Genomic DNA, 23,525 nt, shown 5'->3' on the forward strand with positions numbered 1-23,525 from the left:
TAAAATACATTTTGCCCTGCAAAGTACTATACAGCCAGAGCCGGATCATCCACAAGGCAAAACTAGGCTGTTTTTTTACACAGCAGGGAGAGGTGGCAGCGCTTCTTAAGACAGGCTGCATCCGAATGACTAACAGCATAGGAGTGTAGAGCCTAATTATAGGCAGGGTAGACAACTAGCATTCAAAACAGGTGCACCAAATTCATTTCATATTTAGTAATTAATTCTAAAATCTATTCTAACACAAATCTGTTGTTAATTGCTGGACATGCTGTTGCCTAGGGGGCCTAGGCAAATGGTAATGTTACTAAGTGGATTTCAGCAATGTAACATCAGACTGCAACTGCAACAGCACAATCTGATGTGTTTGTTGCACAGCAGTGCATTCTTTGCAATGCATTGTCGCTTGCACAATGCAGAGATTACCCATTTAGTGCAGTTTAATGAGGTCAGCTCCACAATGAAGGGTAATGCAGGTAATGCAGGTGCCATTCTTTTCTCTAAAATTGACAGCCACCTGAATTGCAGAGCAATTTAATAGTGTGCCAAAGTGCTAATGAACTTCTGGGGGGAAAATATATGTACCCTGTCCTATTTACTGTGTATGCCACTGCCGCACCTCATTCCTACTTGCCATGTCTCACCTCAGACCTTGTGACTTCCCGCCTCTCCCTACAAAAAAGGCACAATGTCAGTGCTTGCTGTATGTGTTATTTTCCCTAGATATTCCATTGATTGGAAGCAGGCATATGAGAAAATGTATAAGGATTCTTAACAGATTTCAGATGAAATAAAACTGTTTTTCTCATTCCCAATGCTCTCACCACTCCTTTATTACAGATTTATAAACCCGCTCAAGGCAAAACTTCCCTAAAGACCAGTAACGAATGGGTATAATGGTCACATGATGCCTTAATGATCCCTCTGCAGGCTGAAGTGCTTTTTGAATCTAGTTTCTTCATTCATTTGGCTTCTCCCAAATACAGGTCTGCGCTGCTTATTTTACTTTGTCATTGGATGCATTAGTAATCTTTATGCACACTGTAGCTACCATCTAACTGTAATGGAGATATGAAAAACAATCATACCACAGTTGTTGCACTGTCTTCACCATTGCAGGCTCTATGTGGCATCCTACATAGTCATGGTGTAGAAAGGCACCTTCGGCATCTTTCCTCTCTATTTGCTGAATATTGTTGGTTCCAGTTTTCTGATTCTCTGTGTTCTTAAAAATGTGTAAGAATAGGACTGTTTATGTTCCAAAAGCTGGGCATTATGATTTATTTGGTTGAGGGGCATTATTTGCTTTTCCTCTTTAAAAGTGTACCCCGGGCAGCGCAGGAGGGTAGATGGGACACAGAGGCATGTTCCCTGCTCCATGACATGCCTCTGTGCCCCCCCTGTGCCACTCTCTGCCCCCCATCACCTTCTGAAGCTAGCAGGGGGAAGGGTGTCCCTTGCAGGAGAGGCCCCTTCCCCAGTTCTGATTGGGCAGCTCTGCCTCCCCCGCCTGCCTGCTCTATGTTGAGATGCATAGAGATGCAGCGTGATGACCCCAGGGGTCATGGCCATGTTTGCTTGCGTTTTTCAGTAAATCAGCAATTGCACAACATGGAAGCGACAGGGAGCTAGAGTAATGGAAGCTACCTGATACATTTTTTTTAAACAAAAGTCTGCCTTGGGCTAGCTTTGGAAAGCACTGTTTGCACCAAACGCTTTGTTTTTGTTTTTTTTTTTTTCTGATGTAGTACAATCTTGTATCTTGTCATCAGTAGCAATCCTCTCCAAAACATTCAGGTGTTCTTCATAGCATTTTCATAAACTGAATCACAACCGCCACATGTTTGCACAGAGCAGTAAGCTGTATGGGTATCTGTCCAGCACACACACTATGTTACCATGAGTCTTGCATGAAGTGTTTGTGTGTAGAATACTATCTGCAATATGTTTCTATTCTAGAATAGAGATGTCCCGAACGGTTCGCATGCAAACTTATTCGCGCGAACATCGGTGGTTCGCGTTCACGTCGAATCGCGAACTTTATGCAACTATCCTATACTACATCATTGGGCTAAACTTTGACCCTCTACAGCACAGTCAGCCGACACATGGTAGCCAATCAGGCTACACTCCCTACTGTAGCCCCCCCCCCCCTTTATAAAAGGCAGCTGCGTCGGCCATGATATCACTCTGTGTGCTGCGTAGTTAGTGGGAGAGTGCAGAGATTAGGAAAAGCTTAGTTAGGCTGTTGTTAGGCTTGTTAGCTTGCTCCTTGCTGATACTTCTTGCTAAAAAGCACCCCACAACAGCTTTTTTTGAGAGCTAATGTTGTTCTTGTGATCTGTTTTTTTTTGTGTGTGTCCCACTGACACTTGCATATATAGCCCTGTCAGTCACAGCTGGCCCTTCCTAATTCCTATACTGTGCCACTGCCAGGCCCAGCACATTCAGTTAGTTCACAGATTAGCTGCGCTCATAAAAGTCCCAACAACCTCTTCTTATACACAGCTAGTATCCAGGATTAAACTCAATTTCCACCCAGGGAGGCTGCTATGCCCACTTCAGTGAGAAACCACCACCACACCCCACACAGTGGCCACTCACTGCTATGTTATGACCCTCAGTCAAGTGGGTCTTCAGCGCTTATGAGGTCATCTGGCCGCCCCCTGCCATTCACTGGAAATTTCTCCTCCTAAAATCCAAGCTGCAGTTGCTGGTCTTTAGCACCTCAAAAAAAGACATACCAGAGCTCCCATAGCGTAAAATAATTTTAATTATAAAAAGATTGCACACTTACAAGCCAAGCTGTAGTACTTTGCATAGAGTTTTTATGGGCTCCACCCCAAACGTTGGCCGCCGGTTCGGCTTGTTGCGCTGTCTTGCCTTCCGCTGCTTGCCACGTCTGTCCCCACGCTTGCTATACCAGCACATTCAGTGCCTACCTTTTCACTGCACCTGTGTGTGTGACAGCTGCACATTTGTAATACCAGTCCGACCGTGCATACCTGTTCATGTTCACTGCACCTGCGTGAAAGCACGCAGTGTTATATACCAGTAGTCACTGCATAACTGTTCACTGCACCTGTGTGTGACAGCTTCACATTGTATTGATACCAGTCAACCAGGTACTGAACAGCAAGCAGAACAAATATTTAAAAAAATAGATGTAAGCTTTAACAACGGTAGAGAAAGAACCATCGAAAGTTGATAAGGCAGACAGACATTGCCTGACATCACTGAGTGAGGAAGAGCAATCTCGCCATGGTGCGCACTGCGCAGTAGTCCACCACGGCCGTCACAACACAGACAGCTGTTTGCAGTGCATTACACAGTGAGTTTGGTAGCTCAGTGTGAAGCACTACTCTAATTACACTCCCTGATTGATGTATACAAATGCAAGATGTTTTAAAGCACTTTAGGCCTGCAATTTAGCATTCAATGTGATTTCTGCCCTTAAAACGCTGCTTTGCGTCAAATCCAGATTTTTCCACGGGACTTTTGGCATGTATCTCACTCCGCCATGCCCCCCTTCCAGGTGTTAGACCTCTTGAAACATCGTTTCCATCACTTTTGTGGCCAGCATAAATGTTTCTAGTTTTCAAAGTTCACCTCCCCATTGAAGTCTATTGCGGTTCACGAAAGTTCACGCGAATCGATCGTTTGGTGAAGTTTCACAAACCTAAAATCAGGGGGCCATCTCTACTCAAGGGTATGAATTTGCTTCCACGGCACATGGTGCACATTCACTTCAGCAGAACGGATGTTTATTTAAGTGTCCTGTTTGCACTAAAGGTGCACAAATAGGACGTTTACAAATTCCCATTCTGCAAGAAGTGATTAATTGACCTGCTACCCCAGAGATTCATTGTTGCTTGCAAATTTTCGCCATAGTCATTTTTGCATCGAAAATACCATTCTCGATTTCGCCGAATTTTCATGAAAATAAGCTTAAATGTTTGCATTTTTGCCCAAATAGCGAAATTAGAGGAAATGTGTCATATTTTTGAAAATAACTGCTATATTCGACATGTGCTTAGCATGAAAATTTGAAGATTAATAGGAAGTAATGTCTTCACTCCCTATATTAAGCCTCCAATGATTCTTAGCAGCAGAATTGACGCAGTAACCATATAACTACAACTAATCAGACAACAGACAGCCCCCTCAGAAGACTATCTCTCTGACACACCAGCCTCTGTTGGGAAGAGTTAGGACCAGTGCACACACCAAAAACCTCTAGCAGATCTGCAAACGCTAGAGGTTTTTGAAGCAGATTTTCAGAGCGATTCTAGGCATGTTTACAGAGGTTTTCTAAACATGCCTAGCATTTTTTTGGAGCGTTTTTGTGTAGCAGATTTCATATATTGTTACAGTAAAGCTGCTACTGAACAGCTTCTGTAACAAAAACGCTTGGAAAATGGGTCTGATCTAGCGTTTTTCAGAGCGGTTTTCCACTTTTCTATACTTTAACATTGTGTTATGATCATGTCTGCAGCGTTTACTGCTGGCTGCAGTGGTATTGTAACCCAAGCAGTTCTGATGTCATTACATGCATTTTCTTGCATAGTTTGGTTTGCACTTAAACTAGTTGCTGATTCCATCTGCAGTCGCTCTGAAGTTAATGACAGTTTAATATGCTTTTGTGGACACAAACATTGTCTGCTGCAATGGAGGGGCAATCCCTTTCCTGCAGGCTGCATATCATTGTCTGCCTTTTCCTGCTGTCAGCCTGTGATTAATTACCATTCACTTGTGTGGGAATCTGCAGGTCTGCTCCCATTGGATGACCTCAGTATAAAGAACTGCTTCCTGCAATGCTTGATGGGCTACCATAGTCTCAGATTCTGTCTGTTACTCTGCCCGTGCCCCACCTCGTTCCTAGTCCGTGTGGACTGCGCTGACTCCTGCGAAGGGGTCAGCGAGTCCTCCTAGTTCTGCTCTTGTTCTAGAAGTTGTTACTCTGCTTGTCTTGTGTCATATATTGGTTCATCGCCAATATATACGCATACTTGCGCATTTTATTATTTTCCTTGTATTCGTGTTACGTTGATACATCAGTGTCGCTGATATATACGTACACGAACTGTTTATATCCTATGTTCCGTTAGTCAGCGTTCCAGCACGCTGAGCTAGTTATCCTGTTCCTGGTCCTGTTTGTGGATTGCGTTCATCTCTGCGAAGAGATAGCGAATCCTTCTGAGTCCTGTTCCCTGTATTACTCCAGCCTTAGTCAGAGTTCCTGCTTATGTCATATATCGGTTCATTGCCGATATATACATATGTTAGACAGACGTTACAAATAGTTTTATTGATAGCTGTAATTGTAATACGCTAGGAAATCATACTTATTGTATATTTATCTGTGTTACGTTCATCTATCTTGATCCTGCTATTTCCTGACTATCCTGTCCTGTCTTTGTGAGGCACGCCATTGCTGCAAACGCATTGGCTGCCTCATTCCAGTCTGTTTTATTGTGGACGCTTGTGCTGTCACTAAGTAGTGGCTAGTTTAGCAAGCGTTCATTCTGTCTACCTGTCCTGATCTCCTCAGTCCTGGTTTATGCGCTCAGCGCTACTTTGCGCTGAGACGTTATTACGAAAGTGTTGTTTGTGGCTGTTCGGATCTGCACCGGCTCTGTGCACCACAATCTCCTATTGGAGTCAGTCCTCTCCTCCACTAAACTGGGGATATCCTGATTCCTTGTGCTGGTGTGTGTACCTCCTTCACGTCAGCTTATGTGTTGCATGCTGACTGTGGAGATTACACCTCCAAGCTTAACACATTGAGGCAGAAATGCCTCAGAAAATGCTGCAGCCCACGAGTTTGCGTTTGGGGAAAAAACAAACCGCACCAGTCCATTGAAATACATTAGCCAAGCAGTTTTCTGTCCCCAAGCATTTTTAAAAACGCCCACGAACCGCTCTGGTGTGCACCAGCCCTTTGCGGATGTTATAGGAGTAGAGAGAGCTTAGCTAGCTACTGCTCATTTATTTGCAGTCTACTGTGTGTTTGTGGTTTGAAAATCTCCACAAATACAAGCTACAGCAGGCTGGATTGTACTTGTATTCTAAAACAAAAGTATTTTTTTAAGCATGGTCGCTGTGTCCAAACCAATGTTCCTATCTGCCTCTGGATTTTTCTTTATTTGTGCACTGCCTGCTTTTCCTGACTTATGGGGGTGATGGTCACACAGACTGAGCCACTGCTCCCCCACCACTGTCATTTTATGGGAAATGTACACTGCCTGCTTCTCTTGACTTAGGGGGGTGATGGTCACAATGACGGAGCCGCTGCTTCCCCCGCCACTATCATTTCATGGGATATGTACACTGCCTGCTTCTCCTGGACCTGACTTATGGGGGTGATGGTCACTCTGACCGAGCCACTGCTCCCCCCACCACTGTCATTTTATGGGAAATGTACACTGCCTGCTTCTCCTGACTTATGGGGGTGATGGTCACACAGACCGAGCCGCTGCTCCACCCGCCACTATCATTTTATGGGATATGAACACTGCCAGCTTCTCCTGACTTATGGGGGTGATGGTCACACAGACCAAGCCGCTGCTTCCCCACCACTGTCATTTTATGGGAAATGTACACTGCCTGCTTCTCCTGACTTACGGGGGTGATGGTCACACAGACCAAGCCGCTGCTTCCCCACCACTGTCATTTTATGGGATATGTACACTGCCTGCTTCTCCTGGACCTGACTTATGGGGACGATGGTTACTCTGACCGAGCCGCTGCTCCCCCCACCACTGTCATTTTATGGGATATGTACACTGCTTGCTTCTCCTGACTTATGGGGGTGATGGTCACTCTGACCAAGTCGCTGCTTCCCCCGCCACTATCATTTATGGGATATGTACACTGCCTGCTTCTCCTGGACCTGACTTATGGGGGTGATGGTCACTCTGGCCGAGCCACTGCTAACGCCACCACTGTCATTTTATGGGAAATGTACACTGCCTGCTTCTCCTTACTTATGGGGGCGATGGTCACTCTGACCGAGTCGCTGCTCCACCCGCCACTATCATTTTATGGGATATGTACACTGCCTGCTTCTCCAGGACCTGACTTATGGGGGCGATGGTCACTCTGACCAAGCCGCTGCTCACCCCACCACTGTCATTTTATGGGATATGTACACTGCCAGCTTCTCCTGACTTATGGGGGTGATGGTCACACAGACCAAGCCGCTGCTTCCCCACCACTGTCATTTTATGGGAAATGTACACTGCCTGCTTCTCCTGACTTATGGGGGTGATGGTCACACAGACCAAGCCGCTGCTTCCCCACCACTGTCATTTTATGGGATATGTACACTGCCTGCTTCTCCTGGACCTGACTTATGGGGACGATGGTTACTCTGACCGAGCCGCTGCTCCCCCCACCACTGTCATTTTATGGGATATGTACACTGCTTGCTTCTCCTGGACCTGACTTATGGGGGTGATGGTCACTCTGACCGAGCCACTGCTAACGCCGCCACTGTCATTTTATGGGATATGTACAACTGCCTGCTTGTCCTGCCTTATGGGGGTGATGGTCACTCTGACCGAGCCACTGCTCCCCTCTGTCACTGTAATAATACTGACACGTGCACTTGATAACATATTTTTTTTTTATTGAAACTACTATGTATATTGAAGCGTTTAAAGCGTTTAAAACAAAAAATAAAATAAATAATAATAGCATAAGTGTATACTTTTTTACTTTAAAATGTATTTTCTTCAAAACTATAAGGTGTTTTTGAAAAATTATTTCTTCCCCTTATACCCATTGTTCACCTTAACATACTCTGCCAATTTGGTGATTCTAGCTTGTAAGGGGGCTTTGCAATTTACCACGAAAATCGCGGACATTAGGCAAAAATAAACGCTAAAATATTCGGGCGAATTTTTGCTTGTCGAATCGAAAATTGTACTTATTTTGTCGAACATCCAGCGAAAAGAATATTTGCATTTTTGCTCATCACTTGTATGTATGATTTTAGGATATTGTCTTTGAAAAGTTGATACAACAATCCAAACTTTTGTCTAGGTCTTAGATACTGTATATGTGGGCATTCAATTAATCTGCCCATTCTAACTATTAGAAAATGTAATGAATGTATATGTGAAAAATATTGTACTAATCTCCCAGCTGAGCCTTCCAAATCAAATCTAAAATAGCTTTATTGGCTAAACCAAGATTAATACAGGTGTTGCCATTGCCAAGGCTAGGAGAAATGGGGACATGGGAGGTGGTGGGATAAGGGTACAATGGACAAGCTGTCCATGAACATTTTTAGGTTTACAGTTCATTTATGCTCCTCTCAGCCTTCCTTGTGGGAAACATTGGACTGTACATTGTCAGTTGTGCAGTGCAGGCTTGTGAGAGAAACAGCTGACTAGAGCAATAGGCTCTTTATAAACTGTGTTGCTTAAGACATTTATTTCCTTCAGAGTTACAAGCCTCTCTGTGTTTTTTGACAGAGCAGGGTGTATATCTACAACTTCCACTGCTAACCACTCAGTCTACCAGTGACCTGTTAGAGAGAATGTGTATGAGATTAATTGGCACTCTCTGAGATGCCCAGCTAGGTTCCTGACTCACTTGACCTCCAGCTAAGAAAGGAATTCTCCACTGTGCCAACCGAGTCTGCATTGTGTCTGAATTAGTCTGCTAACTATAAAGAAAACTTCTATATTGTGCCTAGAAGTGAACTGCATCTGGAGTAGCTTTCTGACAGTTCAGTTATTATTATTCACCCAGTTTTTTTAGGGTTATCATTACATTCTACATGCTACTTTTTATTGCAGGATTCCAATAAGAACAGAAAACAGTAAAAACTAAGGTCATAACTAGCCTTAATCAATATATTATGGAAGACTTTACTTGCATTAGCATTTTTTTTTACTGTTTTGGAGCCTGTTTTCATATTTTATTCAAATTATGGTCTATATATATATATATCTATACTTTTTTTTTGTGAGTGTATATATAATTAGTATTTGCTTCATTGTAGCGGAAGGACCTCTTTGCACTTTGTTATATAGGTAATAGAACAAATCCTGTATATACTTGTTTATACCCGCAGATAAGCTGACGCGCAGGTAAGCAAACCGTCCCACTTTTCCCTCAAAAAATGAAGAAACAACATTACCATCAGATAAGCCCCAACTTGAACTGCCAGCAAATGAGGTGAAATGCACTCTAAAAAAACAAGCAGAACAGCCAGTGGTGCCCCCCAAATAGTATTAGGTAGTCAGAGATGCCCCCTAAATAGCATTAGTTAGTTAGAGGTGTCACCCAAGTATTAGGCAGCCAGAGGCATCCCTGAGTAGCCAGAGGGGCACCCCAGCCTAGGTAGTCAGTGGTAGTCCCCTCAGTATAAGTAGTTGGATGTGTGCAACCAGTATAGGTAGTTGGTATTTGTCTGAGTATAGGTAGTTAGTGAAAGTCCACCCGGTATAGGTAGCTGAATGTACCCCCAAGGAATTTGGCAGTCAGGGATGCCCCTATGCATAGTGCAAGCAGAGTGGTAACTCACCTTGACAGGCTCCCATCATTATCTTTCCCCTTTCAATTGTTCAGTCTTTATGAGTCTAGCAATGTTTCACATCATGTGACCTGCCAGTATTTGTTGGCCTGTCACATGATGAGAGACGTTGCTTTTGCATGGAGACTGAGACACTGAAGAAGAATGGGGATCTTCTCACTAGGGCCTGGAGGGGTACCTCTTCACTCACATTCTACACTTCTTCACTTGGTAGCTCTGACTCGCCTTCAGTATTCCAGCAACGATTGCCCCTCGGAGACTGTTAGACGGCGCAGTTTTTATATTGCCGTACAGCGCTCCGATCTAAGGCAGCGCTGTACTGGGGACAGCCGTGTGACACGGCTGTCTCTCTGAGGGACACAGGAGCGGTCAGAAGTGATAGGCTAAAGCCTATCACAGCCGATCACTGTGATTGGCTGACTGAGGGAGGGAAGATTTAAAAAAAGTACATTTATTTTTAAAAAATAGAGACAAATATTTACAAAAAAAAAACATTGCGGGAGCGATTAGACCCCACCAACAGAGAGCTCTGTTGGTGGGGAGAAAAGGTGGGTTGATCACTTGTGTGCTGAGTTGTGTGGCCCTGCAGTGAGGCCTTAAAGCTGCAGTAGCGCAATTAGGACAAAATGGCCTGGTCTTTAGGGGTATTTAATACTGCGGTCCTCAAGTCGGTAATAGATCTTTCAGTCTTTCTTCTGAACAAGCACTTCAGCACCATGGATAGAGTGTGCAGACAGCCTTACAATTTAAATACAATATTCTGTTTTAACGCTTTCCATTAACACAATACTTTCACATTGTGACTTCAAATATTGCATAAAGCTGAAATAGGAAAGTCATCTGTAGACAAACCAGCAAAAATCCTTGCTTTTGAGTGTACCATGGGCATAAATGACAGGAATATCATGAATAAACATCCGGAGAGCAAGTGACAAAATAACACCATTAGTAATCCAAATGAATTAAAGTGGCTGACACTTATAAATAAAACATAAACAGCAATGTTAACCATCCGTTCTTACTACACAAAGTAGAAGTGCAATGCTTCTCATTTTTCTCAAAGCAGCAAGAAGCTCTGAAATACGAGTTTAATGAACACAGTTGAACTGGATTATGCTAAACATTATTACAAATTACTGAGGATATCCACTTTTTTAATTAACTTTATTCATTTTATTTCTTTATAAACTGTGTAAAAATTTCAGTTACTTTGCAGACCCATGGTGATTTTATAAACAAAAATAAAGTTCTTTTCAAATCTGACTTCAGGCTTTAAAAAAAATCATTTGTTCTGCTCCTTCCAATAGACTGTCTACTTTGCTACACAGAATTCACCAGTCCTATTTATCACCTGCTTGATGCCCTTTGGGGCAGGCCCTGCCATACCACTGAAAACAATCAATGGGAGGGAGGGTAAGGACTAGTCCAGAGCATGGCCATGCCCTGAAAGTATAGTGGGAGGGAAGTTAGTGGTACAGCCTGCTATGCCATTAAAATATCACATAAGTTAGCCATGAGCAACATATAACACGTCTCCTCCAGTGATTGAAACTGATGTGGATTGTCTACATCAGCAAGCTTTTTCCGCATACAAACTTGCAACATGTGCATCCCTCAGGATCTCCAGGCAGGGCAATGATTACATTTCAAGATAAAAGATCAGTCTTGCCATCATTGAAAGGCCAAGCACCAATTACTCCAATCAGGGAAACAGTATTAAATCCAATATTGGCCACACCTTAGATGTAGGTCCAGATGCCAGGTACTGATTACCGGTAATAACGACCAAATGTTCAGGACTGAGGCAAACATATGGATGGAGAATTGTCTATATGCTTCACCCTCATAAAGGTTCCCCTACAGTTTGTATATATAGATTTTTTTGGGGTGCAAGGAAATGCACGGATAACAACAGTCATAGCCACATGGTTGGCAAAGTAAGTATCTTCAAGCGATCCTTTCCCAATGTTGGGGAAGCTGCACACAGCCACTGAAGGAATGTTGCCCAGGTCTTTTTGCAAGAGCTCAGCTTGCACATGAATACAGTGTGTGGCATGTGTAGTTAGAGATGGTGCATGGTTCACTATATAAAGAACAGCCCACCACATGGTTTGCACCAACAGGCGCTTCATATTCCTGGTATGATTGACCATAGACGTTCATTGGTGCTTTATTCCGGTTTCTTCTATTTTTTTTTTATATTATAAATACTCTGCTTATGTTTGAATGAACACAAATTTACTATACTGTATTTCATACCACTTTTGAACTAGATCCAAACTTCAGACCAATAGTTTAAAACATACATGAGATGCAGTACATGAGAAAAGCTATTCCTGCCATAATATGTAAATCTGTCCAGCCAATTTTATGCTGTGGTTGTAAGGAGGCGTTCACACTTGTATTGCCAAGACATCATCTTCTCACACACCACACTCATTTGTCTGTGTTACATTGCATGCATTTTCTCACATTAGTTAGTGACTGTAATTGTGATAACCATGCAGTGTGTAGAAACATGTCGCAATGTTGTAAGTGTTTCCTCATGTGGAAATCACATTAGATGATAATCAGCCAATTGATTTACATGGGCTGCCACTTCTAATGTGAGATTGGCATGCAGGAAAGATGCACACAAAGTGCTTAAAGGACATCTGACATGAGACCAATATGAAGGCCAACATACAGTACGCATTTCCTTTTAAGTCTACCTCATATACGTTTTGCCATAGACCCTGAATAAGCATGCAAAACAGATTTTTGACTTGCGTTTGACTGCATTTGTCGCATACTTGTTTCAGGTGTGTGATTCAGACACCACTGATGCACGAATGATCAGCAGGATGCCAGACAACTGATATTGTTTAAATGGAATAGCCGCCATATCTCTCTCAGTTTAGATGTCCTTTAGGCCAGTTGCAGAATATGGCAGTGTAATTGTACAGCATCAGCAGGACAATGGCTCCGCAATGGCCTCATAAGGTCACACCCAGTGGCGGCTCCAGGAAATTTTTTTAGGGGGTGCTATGCAGGTGCTGGACCAATTTCCGGGGGAGCCGACGACCTGCGGCGCGCTAAGCGCGCCGCGGCAAAAAATGGGTGTGGCTACAACCTGCGGCACGCGAAGCGCGCCGCGGTGAAGAAATGGGCGTGGTCATGACCGGATGAGGGCGGGGCTAACTGTAATTTAAAGTGAACCCAGGGTGAGAGTGATATGGTGGCTGCCATATTTATTTCCTTTTTAACAATACTAGTTGCCTGGCAGCCCTGCTGATCTATTTGGCTGTAGTAGTGAACTGAATTACACCAGAAACAAGCCATGCAGCTAATCTTGTCAGTTCTGACAATATTGTCAGAAACCCCTGACCTGCTGCATGCTTGTTCAGGGTCTATGGTTGAAAGAATAAGAGGCAGAGGACCAGCACGGCAGCCAGGCAACTGGTATTGCTTAAAGGGAGATAAATATGGCAGCCTCAATATTATTCTCACCTCGGGTTCCCTTTAAAAGTGCAACGCAAAGACAGAGGGCCCAAGTTTTGGTGACCCTTTTCCCAGAAAATTCACATAATTGTGCAGGTTTTCTCAAGAAAATACACGCAATGTGAGCAGATTTTAACAAAAAACGTCCAATGACCCCAATATGCACAATCGTTATCAGATATGGCTCCAATATGCACAATCAGTAGCAGATATGACCCCAATATGCACAATCGGTAGCAGATATGACCCCAATATGCACAATCGGTAGCAGATATGACCCCAATATGCACAATCGGTAGCAGATATGACCCCAATATGCACAATCGGTAGCAGATATGACCCCAATATGCACAATCGGTAGCAGATATGACCCCAATATGCACAATCGGTAGCAGATATGGCCCCAATATGCACAATCGGTAGCAGATATGGCCCCAATATGCACAATCGGTAGCAGATATGGTCCCAATATGCACAATCGGTAGCAGATATGGTCCCAATATGCACAATCGGTAGCAGATATGGTCCCAATATGCACAATCGGTAGCAGATATGACCCCAATATGCACAATCGGTAGCAGATATGGTCCCAATATGCACAATCGGTAGCAGATATGACCCCAATATGCACAATCGGTAGCAGATATGACCCCAATATGCACAATCGGTAGCAGATATGACCCCAATATGCACAATCGGTAGCAGATATGACCCCAATATGCACAATCGGTAGCAGATATGACCCCAATATGCACAATCGGTAGCAGATATGACCCCAATATGCACAATCGGTAGCAGATATGACCCCAATATGCACAATCGGTAGCAGATATGACCCCAATATGCACAACCGGTAGTAGATATGGCCCCAATATGCACAATCGGTAGCAGATATGGTCCCAATATGCACAATCGGTAGCAGATATGGTCCCAATATGCACAATCGGTAGCAGATATGGTCCCAATATGCACAATCGGTAGCAGATATGGCCCCAATATGCACAATCGGTAGCAGATATGGCCCCAATATGCACAATCGGTAGCAGATATGACCCCAATATGCACAATCGGTAGCAGATATGACCCCAATATGCACAATCGGTAGCAGATATGACCCCAATATGCACAATCGGTAGCAGATATGACCCCAATATGCACAATCGGTAGCAGATATGACCCCAATATGCACAATCGGTAGCAGATATGACCCCAATATGCACAATCCATAGCAGATATGACCCCAATATGCACAATCCGTAGCAGATATGACCCCAATATGCACAATCGGTAGCAGAAATGACCCCAATATGCACAATCGGTAGCAGAAATGACCCCAATATGCACAATCGGTAGCAGAAATGACCCCAATATGCACAATCGGTAGCAGAAATGACCCCAATATGCACAATCGGTAGCAGATATGACCCCAATATGCACAATCCGTAGCAGATATGACCCCAATATGCACAATCCGTAGCAGAAATGACCCCAATATGCACAATCCGTAGCAGAAATGACCCCAATATGCACAATCGGTAGCAGATATGACCCCAATATGCACAATCAGCATCACCTGAAAAAGAAAAGAAAAACCCATTTACTCACCTACAGCCAGAAGACCTTCTTTCCCGACCTCCTGTCCCGAGTCCCGACCTCATTGTGGCGCGCAGCGCCCGCGCGTCCACGATCCTCTTCCTTCCCGACGTCACGACGAGACTTCCTGCCTGCATGCAGAGAGCAGGGCTACGGGAAAATGGCCGCCCGAAGCCATGCACTGCAGACTCGAAGTCTGCAGAACAGGGCTCCGGGCGGCCATCTTACCGTAGCCCTGCTCTGCTGCTTCGGGCTGCCGCTGTGAACTGACTTGGCGTCTTTTAGACGCCTGAAGTCAGTTCACTCCAGGGGGTGCTTTGGGGGTGCTTGGACAATTCTAGGGGGTGCTCGAGCACCCCCTTGCACCCCCCTGGCGCCGCCCCTGGTCACACCAAGCATTATAGCCATGGTACGACCATTAAAAGAGAATTATTAAAAATGAACACGGAACTTCTGGTTTACTTTTGGATCATGTCACACCGTGGGTACTGTAGCCTGTCTCATAGAGACTTATGACCACTGCAACAAGCTGTGGCAGGGGAGAGTACTGCAACACTACTTGTATGAAAGGGGCCTCAAGTCCGAACCCTTCCAGAAAATGGTCACACGGTGCTGCTACCTTATCAGAAAAATGCTGCTAAGGGGATTACAAGAAGCAAATTCTGTAACTCTACTCGCTGTGTTCGAAAACATAACATGCTAAGGAAGACTGTAGAACCTTGAAACTATTTCAAACATTTGCAGCATTTCCCCAGAACGTAATCACTCCCGCATACACGGAGGGGTAGTGAAGAGCATTGTAAAAACGGATCCGCCTCCACACAGGCAGTTTTGGACACAGAAAAGGATCCATTACTGTGTCACAGCCTGTGGGTAGGGAGGGGGCTGTCATGCTGGAGCAGGAAGCAGCCAGGACAGGGGGTGACAGCCGCATTCTTTACATTTTAACAAGTTTTGCACAAATAGCTGGAGGGGAGCAGGGACAGGGGACCTAGGTGGGGGAAGGGGGGACCCCTCTCCCCATGGACCGCTGTCAGCCCCATCCTGGCTGCTTCCCCTCCAGTTCGGTGCCCCCCACCCCCCCCCCCCCTCCCGGGCATACGTTTCCACAGGCTGGAAACGTATGCTCCAAACATATTTAAAAAGTTAAAAATTGAACACAAAAAAAACAATATATACCAAACTGGATCCGTTTCAAACAGATCCGATCTGTAAATAGAGTAGTGTGGATATAGCCTAATTGTGTTAGGTTTATCATTTTTTTGTATCACTTACAAAGCTTATAGGTGCTATGTGTGTGAGGGGAGACTGTGTATAATCTTGTTTGTTTAATAAATATATGTGGTTGTTTTAAACCTAAATTATGAAGGTATATGCAGTAATTGTTGCATACCATACTGGTTGGACAAAATAATATATTTATAAAACCTACCGGTATATATGTGGAGTTTTATGAACCTGGGCCCCATTCCTCACATTGCACTTTAGTTAGCACATAGCACTTACAGCAAATGTTTTCAGAGAACCAATAAAAGTTACATTTTAGGAGATGGACTATATCAGGAGTCGATTTTGTGTTTTGCTTATTTATACCCTGTGTTCTCCTATTTTTTTCTGTGCATCATCTCCTTGATTGTCCACAGTTTTTCACTGTTATATTTCCTTGAATCCTGTTAGTAAATCAGGTTCCATGGTTCACATCTCGACTCTCAAAAACCAGAGCAAACAATGAACATAGTTGGAATAGTGGGCATCAGTTTCAGGATCATTGGGATCCCCTTAAGACCCAGACAGCTGGCAATCTTCACACCTTCCCCAAACGGCATATCTTTTGCGAGATTACAGCAAGCTGTAATGGGTAACTAAATGGATGGGTAACTAAACTTTTTATGAGAAAACCAAAAGAAAAACAGTTTCTCCACAACTGCATTCATTGCAATCCCTTTAGTAAATACGATAGCTCTGTCGTGCTTCTATGTGTTATAAGGATAACAGGTGACACAACCGGAAGACAGGAACATGTGTGTGCCTGCCTGCAGATTAGCTGTTCGGGGTTATGAAATGAAAATGTAAGAGTGTAGCATTGCCATGGTTGCAAGGAAATATATATTTTAAAGGGGCACTATGGTGAAAATTAGGTGTCTGCCATAACCCTGTTATCATGTACCTAACATTAGGAGCTTCAGATGCCAAGCAGTTTATTTTTTTTAAATGTGTCCTTGACAGGTTACACAGAGCAGATGCAGATATCCTATCCGGCGCATTTTGGAGCTAAGCGACGTGTCATCCCCCTGTGCTGAGTCAGGCTGAGTTTAACAGCTGATTTCTCCTCTCTCTCTTTCTCTCTCTCTCTGGTGTATGGGACATGCAGGCTGTGTGCTGGGGAAGTTCATAGCACTGCAAACAGAAGTAGCCAAGTGAATGTAAACGGGACTGTAAAGTAATTTGCCTTGCTTATTTGTTTATCTAACATCTTCAACATTTCAGCGTCAGCGTCAGCAGAGAGAGATCTGCTATGGAGCAGCCCCAGTCAGCAGAGGAAGGGGGGATGGGCAAGATCTCTGCATGAGCTCTGTATAACCTTTTCAAGCATTTAAAAAAAGCAAAAGCTGCTTGGTTTTTGATACTCCTAATTTAGGTACCTGCTATGAGGGTTATGCCAGAAAAACAATTTCCGTTAAAGTGCCCCTTTAAGTGATTTGGTACTTCTAGGAATGTCTTGCTTGGCTGCACACAAAGAATGGAATGGTATTTTTTTAAACATAGACTTTCTTGTGTATCAACCATAGAATGTAATTTTTATTTCATATTTTATGCACTTTAAAGTAGATGTTTGATAAACCTTTCTTTAAGTTTGACTTAACAGGGGCAGGGTTGATAACTCTGATAATTTGTTATTGCTTTTTTCATATCCCCAATAAGCGGAATTTTCTCTGATTTCCAGTATCAAGGCAAAAAAATGAAGTCTCACGTAATCTCATCTAGAGTAAGGGAAATATTTGGCAAGTTTCACTAGAACAATGGCTTACACTAGAGACTGTGTGCCACCTTCATGCCGATGGCAACCATAAAAAATTTAAATTCATTAACTTCCTATTTTGTTTGCCCACCTTTCACAAGGACAGGCAATTAGGCAATATCTTTCCAACACAGTGCAGAGACAGCAGACAGGCAACTACTTTAAAGATTGCTGTCACATCAGCAGGTCGACTCAGTGGCAGATAAATATTCTCCAAACAGCTAATTAGGTCTGTGATTAACTTTATTGTATGCCTTCCAAAGGCTGTTATACATACATTGATTAGATGGTATACATTATAAACAGTTATTAAAGAGTGTAAATATCCCCTGAACTGGTTTAACTGTCCCCACAGATGCATGCGTAACCCTGGATTTGCAACTCTGCTTTAAAATATGAATTTACTAATAAATAGAATTCTTCTATGTGACATGATTAAAAACTTTTTATTTTAAGCATTGTATGAATTCCATTACTTTTGTCTTTGAGATATTTTATTTCTCATTTATTTTCAAAAGTTCAATATACACGTATACCAATGGCTGTTTCATCTATTTTAGGAGAGGGACCTTCTCATGACATTTAATATATCAATGCATCGTTCCTGGTGGATGGAAAATGGACCGGGATGCATGGTCACATCAGTAACGCCAGCTCCAGATTGGGCACCGGAAGATCATCGTTATATAACCATTTCCGAGTGCTTTCTAGAGTACCAATACATAGAAGTGGCACACAGCTCTCTCCAGATCTTTTTTGCCGTAAGTAAAAGCTTTTTCATTGCTTTATTACATACAATAGCTAGGGATAGAAATGCTTAGGAGAACTCATGGAGAAGCATGTGATCATTTTGATCAGCTAATAGATTTGTAAGGTTTTGACTTGCTGTTCAAAATCATGTGTTAAACCAGGAAGTCATCACAGCAAATCAGAACCTTTCAAATCTATAAGCTGATCACATGCTTCTCCATGAGTTCTACCAAGCATTGCCATCTCTAACAATAGCTCGTGTTTTGCTTTTTTTATGCAGAAGATTAAAAAAACCTGCAGGAAAAGAGTAAAGAATTTTGTTGAACATTTAAAAATACGCTTAATTATTTTATCTACAGTGCAAGAAGCAAGAAAGGATTGCATTGTTGTATATCTGTGTAATATGTTGGCACTTTATAAATACAATAAATAAATAATAAATAATCTGAAGCTAGGCACAGTGTAAAAGTATGAGAAAAATTAGGTGATGTTTATTATTTCTAAGTATTCATAAGGTGTTTGTTTCATACAGTATACCAGTTATTAGTCACTGGAAGCTTCTCCAAGCATAAAGGATCAAGCTCAATACTGCAGTCAGTACTGCAGGAAATGAGCGCTGTACAGATACATTGTGCTTGTATACCAGACCAATGTGTATTGTTGTATTGAGGGGTGACAGTGCAGTACATGGGTTAATGGCTTCTGGCAGGTGGGGAAAGTAGGGGAAACGCACTTGTGGTTACTGTCATTTAAAGATCCGTTATGACTCTAATTACAGGTAGGCGTTCAATAAATTACATTGAACAGAACATTTTGGGTCCACATGTAATGTGATTTGTAATCTTTTTTATTTACTACAAATACATGAGGTGTTTTAGTCATAATAATATCTGATCCTTTAACACAGTTGGATTACATAGAAACTTTGTCCAAGATAAACTTAGGCAAACTTACAGGTCTAAAGACAATCTTTCTAATGGTGGCCATACACGGTACAATAAAAACGTTCAATTTTCCCGTTTATTCGATCTAAATGATCGAATTGAATGAAAGTTAAAAAAAAAAAAATTTCGATCAAGAAATTTGAACAATTATCCCGTTTTTTCGGGAAAAATGATCGGACATGCTGGAAAAATCTTTATATTCGATCTAACGGAATAATTGAACTAAATTATCTAATTGAAAAATTGTACCATGTATGGCCACCTTAAGCCCCGCCAACAACATCTGTAGTTAATTCCTAAGTAAAACACCAAAGAAGCTCTTGAGAAGTCTTATATATGCAAATATGAGGAGGAGACTCTAGTGGAGGACGGAGATTGTGATTGTGATGGTATCTGGCAACTAGTGAGGCAATATATGCGAAAGAAATACTGTGGAGAGTTTTGTAGGTTACATTTCTGAGTTTGAAGAGGATACTCTAGTTAATTGGCAGCAAATGAAAAGCTTGGCAAAGAGGAGCTGCAGGTGATGAAGAGTGAGAAGAGAGGTGGATGAGTCCAGAGGCCAAGTTCAGTATAGACTGGAGGGATGCTAGTCAGATAGTTGGTAGGCCACAGGACAGGATGTTGTAGTAGTCAAGGCAGGATACTTTTAGGGCATGTGCTAACATTTTAGTAGTGTCCTGAGAAATGGAAGAGTCATATATGAGATGTGTTCTGGACTTGGAATTTAAAAGCGGCAATTGAAAAATGAATGTGTGTTTTTAGTGCTGCTACTAGGCCACTGGCTCTTTTCGTTTTATTTCTTCTCTCTTTTCTTTACTCAGTCCACTCTTGCATTGTGTTGATTTCTCTTTCAGTATTCCCAGATGGATAATATTTAGTAATTATTCCCAGATTCTGCCAGAAAATTATAAAACGGGGATCCTGGGTAGATGTTCCCTTTAAGCTCTGGGGTATCTTAAGTGTTATTATGTAACCCCCATGGGGTGACACTTGGGGCTGTAAGGTGCACACATGGGCGCAGCTATGTGCAACATTAGCTCCCTGATGTTCAGTCATTTAACAATGGCCTGGGATGTGTTAATTGTATTGATATAGGTCTGTGTTTGATACCATATAGTGTCTGTAATATTTTTTACTAACAGTACTGTTTGGCTGCAGTTTTATTATGCTGTATTGTGCATTATCAACACAATGAGGTGTCCGTTCTGTGTGTATTTCAAATGTTATAAATAAAGAATGTTTTTTTTAAAAGTGAATATGTAGAAAATATGAGAGAGAAGAGTCAAATATTACCCTTACGCAGCATGTTTGGAAAACTGAGGTATTGCAGACAGTTCACTGTTATATCAGGCAGAGAAGTGAAAAGAAATAGTGGTAAAAAACAATTAGTTCTCATTTACTCTCACTGAAAGCAAATGATTATGAAAGAATGAACAGCAGAATGGCAATCTGCATATAAGTTGTAATTACATCACATTATACTATTCATTCCTTATATCAAATGCAGAGAAGAAGGGGCCATTGACAGAACCTTAAAGAATTGCTGTGTAGTGACAAAGAAAGGTCAAACAGGACCGAGTGTGGGTCAGCTGCTGCTCAAGGTTGTGACTGAATATAATAAAAGAGGGGCAGCTACAAATGGAAGAGGAAGCTGCAAATAGTGGACAGCACAATAAATAGAGGGAACTGTTGCCCACAGGCCTAACTGTGCTTCAAAGGAATGGGCTGCAGTATATGGGCATTACACAAGGCAAAGGGGTCTTCACATAGAATGAGAAAGAAGCTGCACATGGATGTGGAGCCCGAAGACAGTTAGGGTTCTTTTCCACTTAATCAGTTGCTTTCAGTTATAACTGAAAGAAAACTGATTTTCAAAGTAATGCCCATATTTTCCTATGGCACTGTTCACACTTAACGCGTTTTAACTGAAATCTTCTTTCCAATGCAATGCTATGGAAAAAACGCGCACTAAAGCGTACTAAAGCATACAAACGCACACTAACTGATTAAGTGTAAACAGGGCCTTAGCCTAGTGGTGGAAAACAGTATAAATCTGGCCTTGCTTATCCTTTAAGGCAAGAAGAAATCCTGTGAGCATAAAGTATAGCCTCATCATCACATGTTCCTTTTACTCCCAGTGGAGCACAGGGCATCAGCGAAGACTCTCTATTCAGATCTATTTGTTGCTATTCACTTGATCTCATTCCATGCTTTTCTCATCTTTCTAATTTCTTCTTCCACTGATTCTCCATTGGTGTTTTGCGAGAAGCCAGCATTTTGTGGTAGGAAACTGTCATCATTTCTTTGCCCAGAGTCTGCCCACCCCATGTTCATTTCACAGATCACACCGTGTGGAGCCAACCAATCTTAAAAAAAAAATCAATAATATTATTAATGTAAGTGTATAACCAAGTGTCAGACTCAGGCCTCTCTCAAATGACAGCCCTTGCTTTATGGATCATTTTTAGAAACTGTGGTATTGCTTTACTGTCAAGTCTGCACCTGTGACCTTGAAAACATGAACATAAAAATAAAAACATTCATTTGTTTTGCTGGAAAGTTCTGTGTGCATTTTTGATTTGCGCATGTGCAGTGCTTCGCAAACACAATTTTGTGAAATCAGGTATAATTTATAACATGGCTCGCAAATTTGCCTGAGGCAGTTGTGCCTCAAGAGAGAGAATATTTATTTACTACAGCAAAATTATTGAAATATTTAATAATTAAAGTTAATCTTGAAGCAGACAACTAAACTTTAGGGTAAAACATATGCCTAACCTAGCTGACTTTCTAAACCATTTAGAAGTATATGTACTGTGTTTGGAACTATATTACATCATGTTGTTGGGGGTCTAAACAGCCACTTAACTCAACATCAACAACTTTGATTTTGATTTTTTTTATCTTTGCAATATGCATTATTCATAATACCGTAATGTCTGCCTCAGAGCTATGTTTTACAGTTGATACTGTATTTAGCCATTCTACAAGACATTAAATGTCCCTTCATTAATTTCAGAATTCTCAAAAAATTGGTCTCTAGGTGAGAAATGACTGAAACTTGTGAGAGATGCTAGTTGGCGGGCTGTTTTTAAGCTAATTGTATATGATTTGTCAACATATGTTCACTTTGGTATAAGACATTTGACCATAACAGTGGTTGGCATAATAGTTGGCATTAGTTATATGCAGTATTGAGACATGGCCCTCTAGCACTCAATGCAAACCTGTGCGTACGTATTAGTATGCCACCAGTGAGCTGGGAGCAGGGTGACCCTACTACCGCTCAAATCCCGGCGGCATTAAAGTGGACCCGAACTCTTGCACAGGATAGAAGGAAAACACAAAAAAATGTGTCCTGTATGTATTCAGAGAGTTTAGGCTGTCTTATTCCCCTTCATTTGTGTCTAATGTCAAGTTGTAATTTGATACTCCCATGTCACATGACTGCCTATGGCAGATAAGCAGATAAGCCCATTTGAAAGTACAGGCTGTAAACAATATATCTGCTTCTATGAATCAAGAAGTAGAAACGGGGCAGACTTGTTTTAGGATTTGTATCAGCTGTAACAAATACATGTTTTTTTTTGTTTAAAGGTTATTATGCTGTTGTGTATCTTTTAGAGCAGAAAGGAGGTCTGAGTTCATGTCCACTTTAAATACTATTCCCCCTCTGAGTTATAGCAACTTGGAAGGAGGAGTAATTCAGGGGCCAGCGATCACCGGAACCCCAAATTACCCTTAAACGCCCATGCAGTATAACATTACTGCCATGGCAGGGCCTAGTTTTGGCCCTCAGTGCTGAGCGCCGTGTACTAAAACCACCTGCTTCAAAAGTTTTTGATGAGCAATCCACCTTCTAACCAGCCCATACACTATTCCTTGTACATACATGTCTATGTACTCCATTTCTTGTCCTTTTCATTTACCTATAGCTATAGGAAGACCATTACCATTATGCCATTGCTGTATTGCAATACTGACTAAGGTGTGGCACAAAAAAAGCATGATGCACAGGCAACAGAATGAGGACTGCGTGGTACAGGAAGGAGTGAGCATTATCATACAAGCAGGAGGCGGGAACTCTGCACAAGAATACTGATTGGTCAATGCATGAAACGTGATGGAGCATCCACTGCAGGGCGCAGGAAGACTGAATAGTTGCAATGTGGTGGAGTAAGATAGAGAG

General features: G+C 42.3%; 1 protein-coding gene across 6 annotated transcripts in view; it reads left to right on the forward strand.

The window, feature by feature from the left end:
- Positions 1-23,525, forward strand: part of NKAIN2 (sodium/potassium transporting ATPase interacting 2) — a 1,108,222-nt gene that overhangs the window by 806,711 nt on the left and 277,986 nt on the right. For all 6 annotated transcript variants that reach the window (XR_011019351.1, XR_011019353.1, XR_011019352.1 and 3 more), the window contains exon 4: positions 18,200-18,400. Coding sequence is in view for 3 of the 6 variants with exons in the window: in XM_068231451.1 (XP_068087552.1) it covers positions 18,200-18,400 (201 nt within the window). In the remaining 3 variants the exon portion in view is untranslated. The remainder of the gene's footprint in view (positions 1-18,199; positions 18,401-23,525) is intronic.

The sequence above is a fragment of the Hyperolius riggenbachi genome, chromosome 4, assembly GCF_040937935.1.
Source record: "Hyperolius riggenbachi isolate aHypRig1 chromosome 4, aHypRig1.pri, whole genome shotgun sequence".
In the NCBI taxonomy this organism is placed as follows: Eukaryota; Metazoa; Chordata; class Amphibia; order Anura; family Hyperoliidae; genus Hyperolius; species Hyperolius riggenbachi.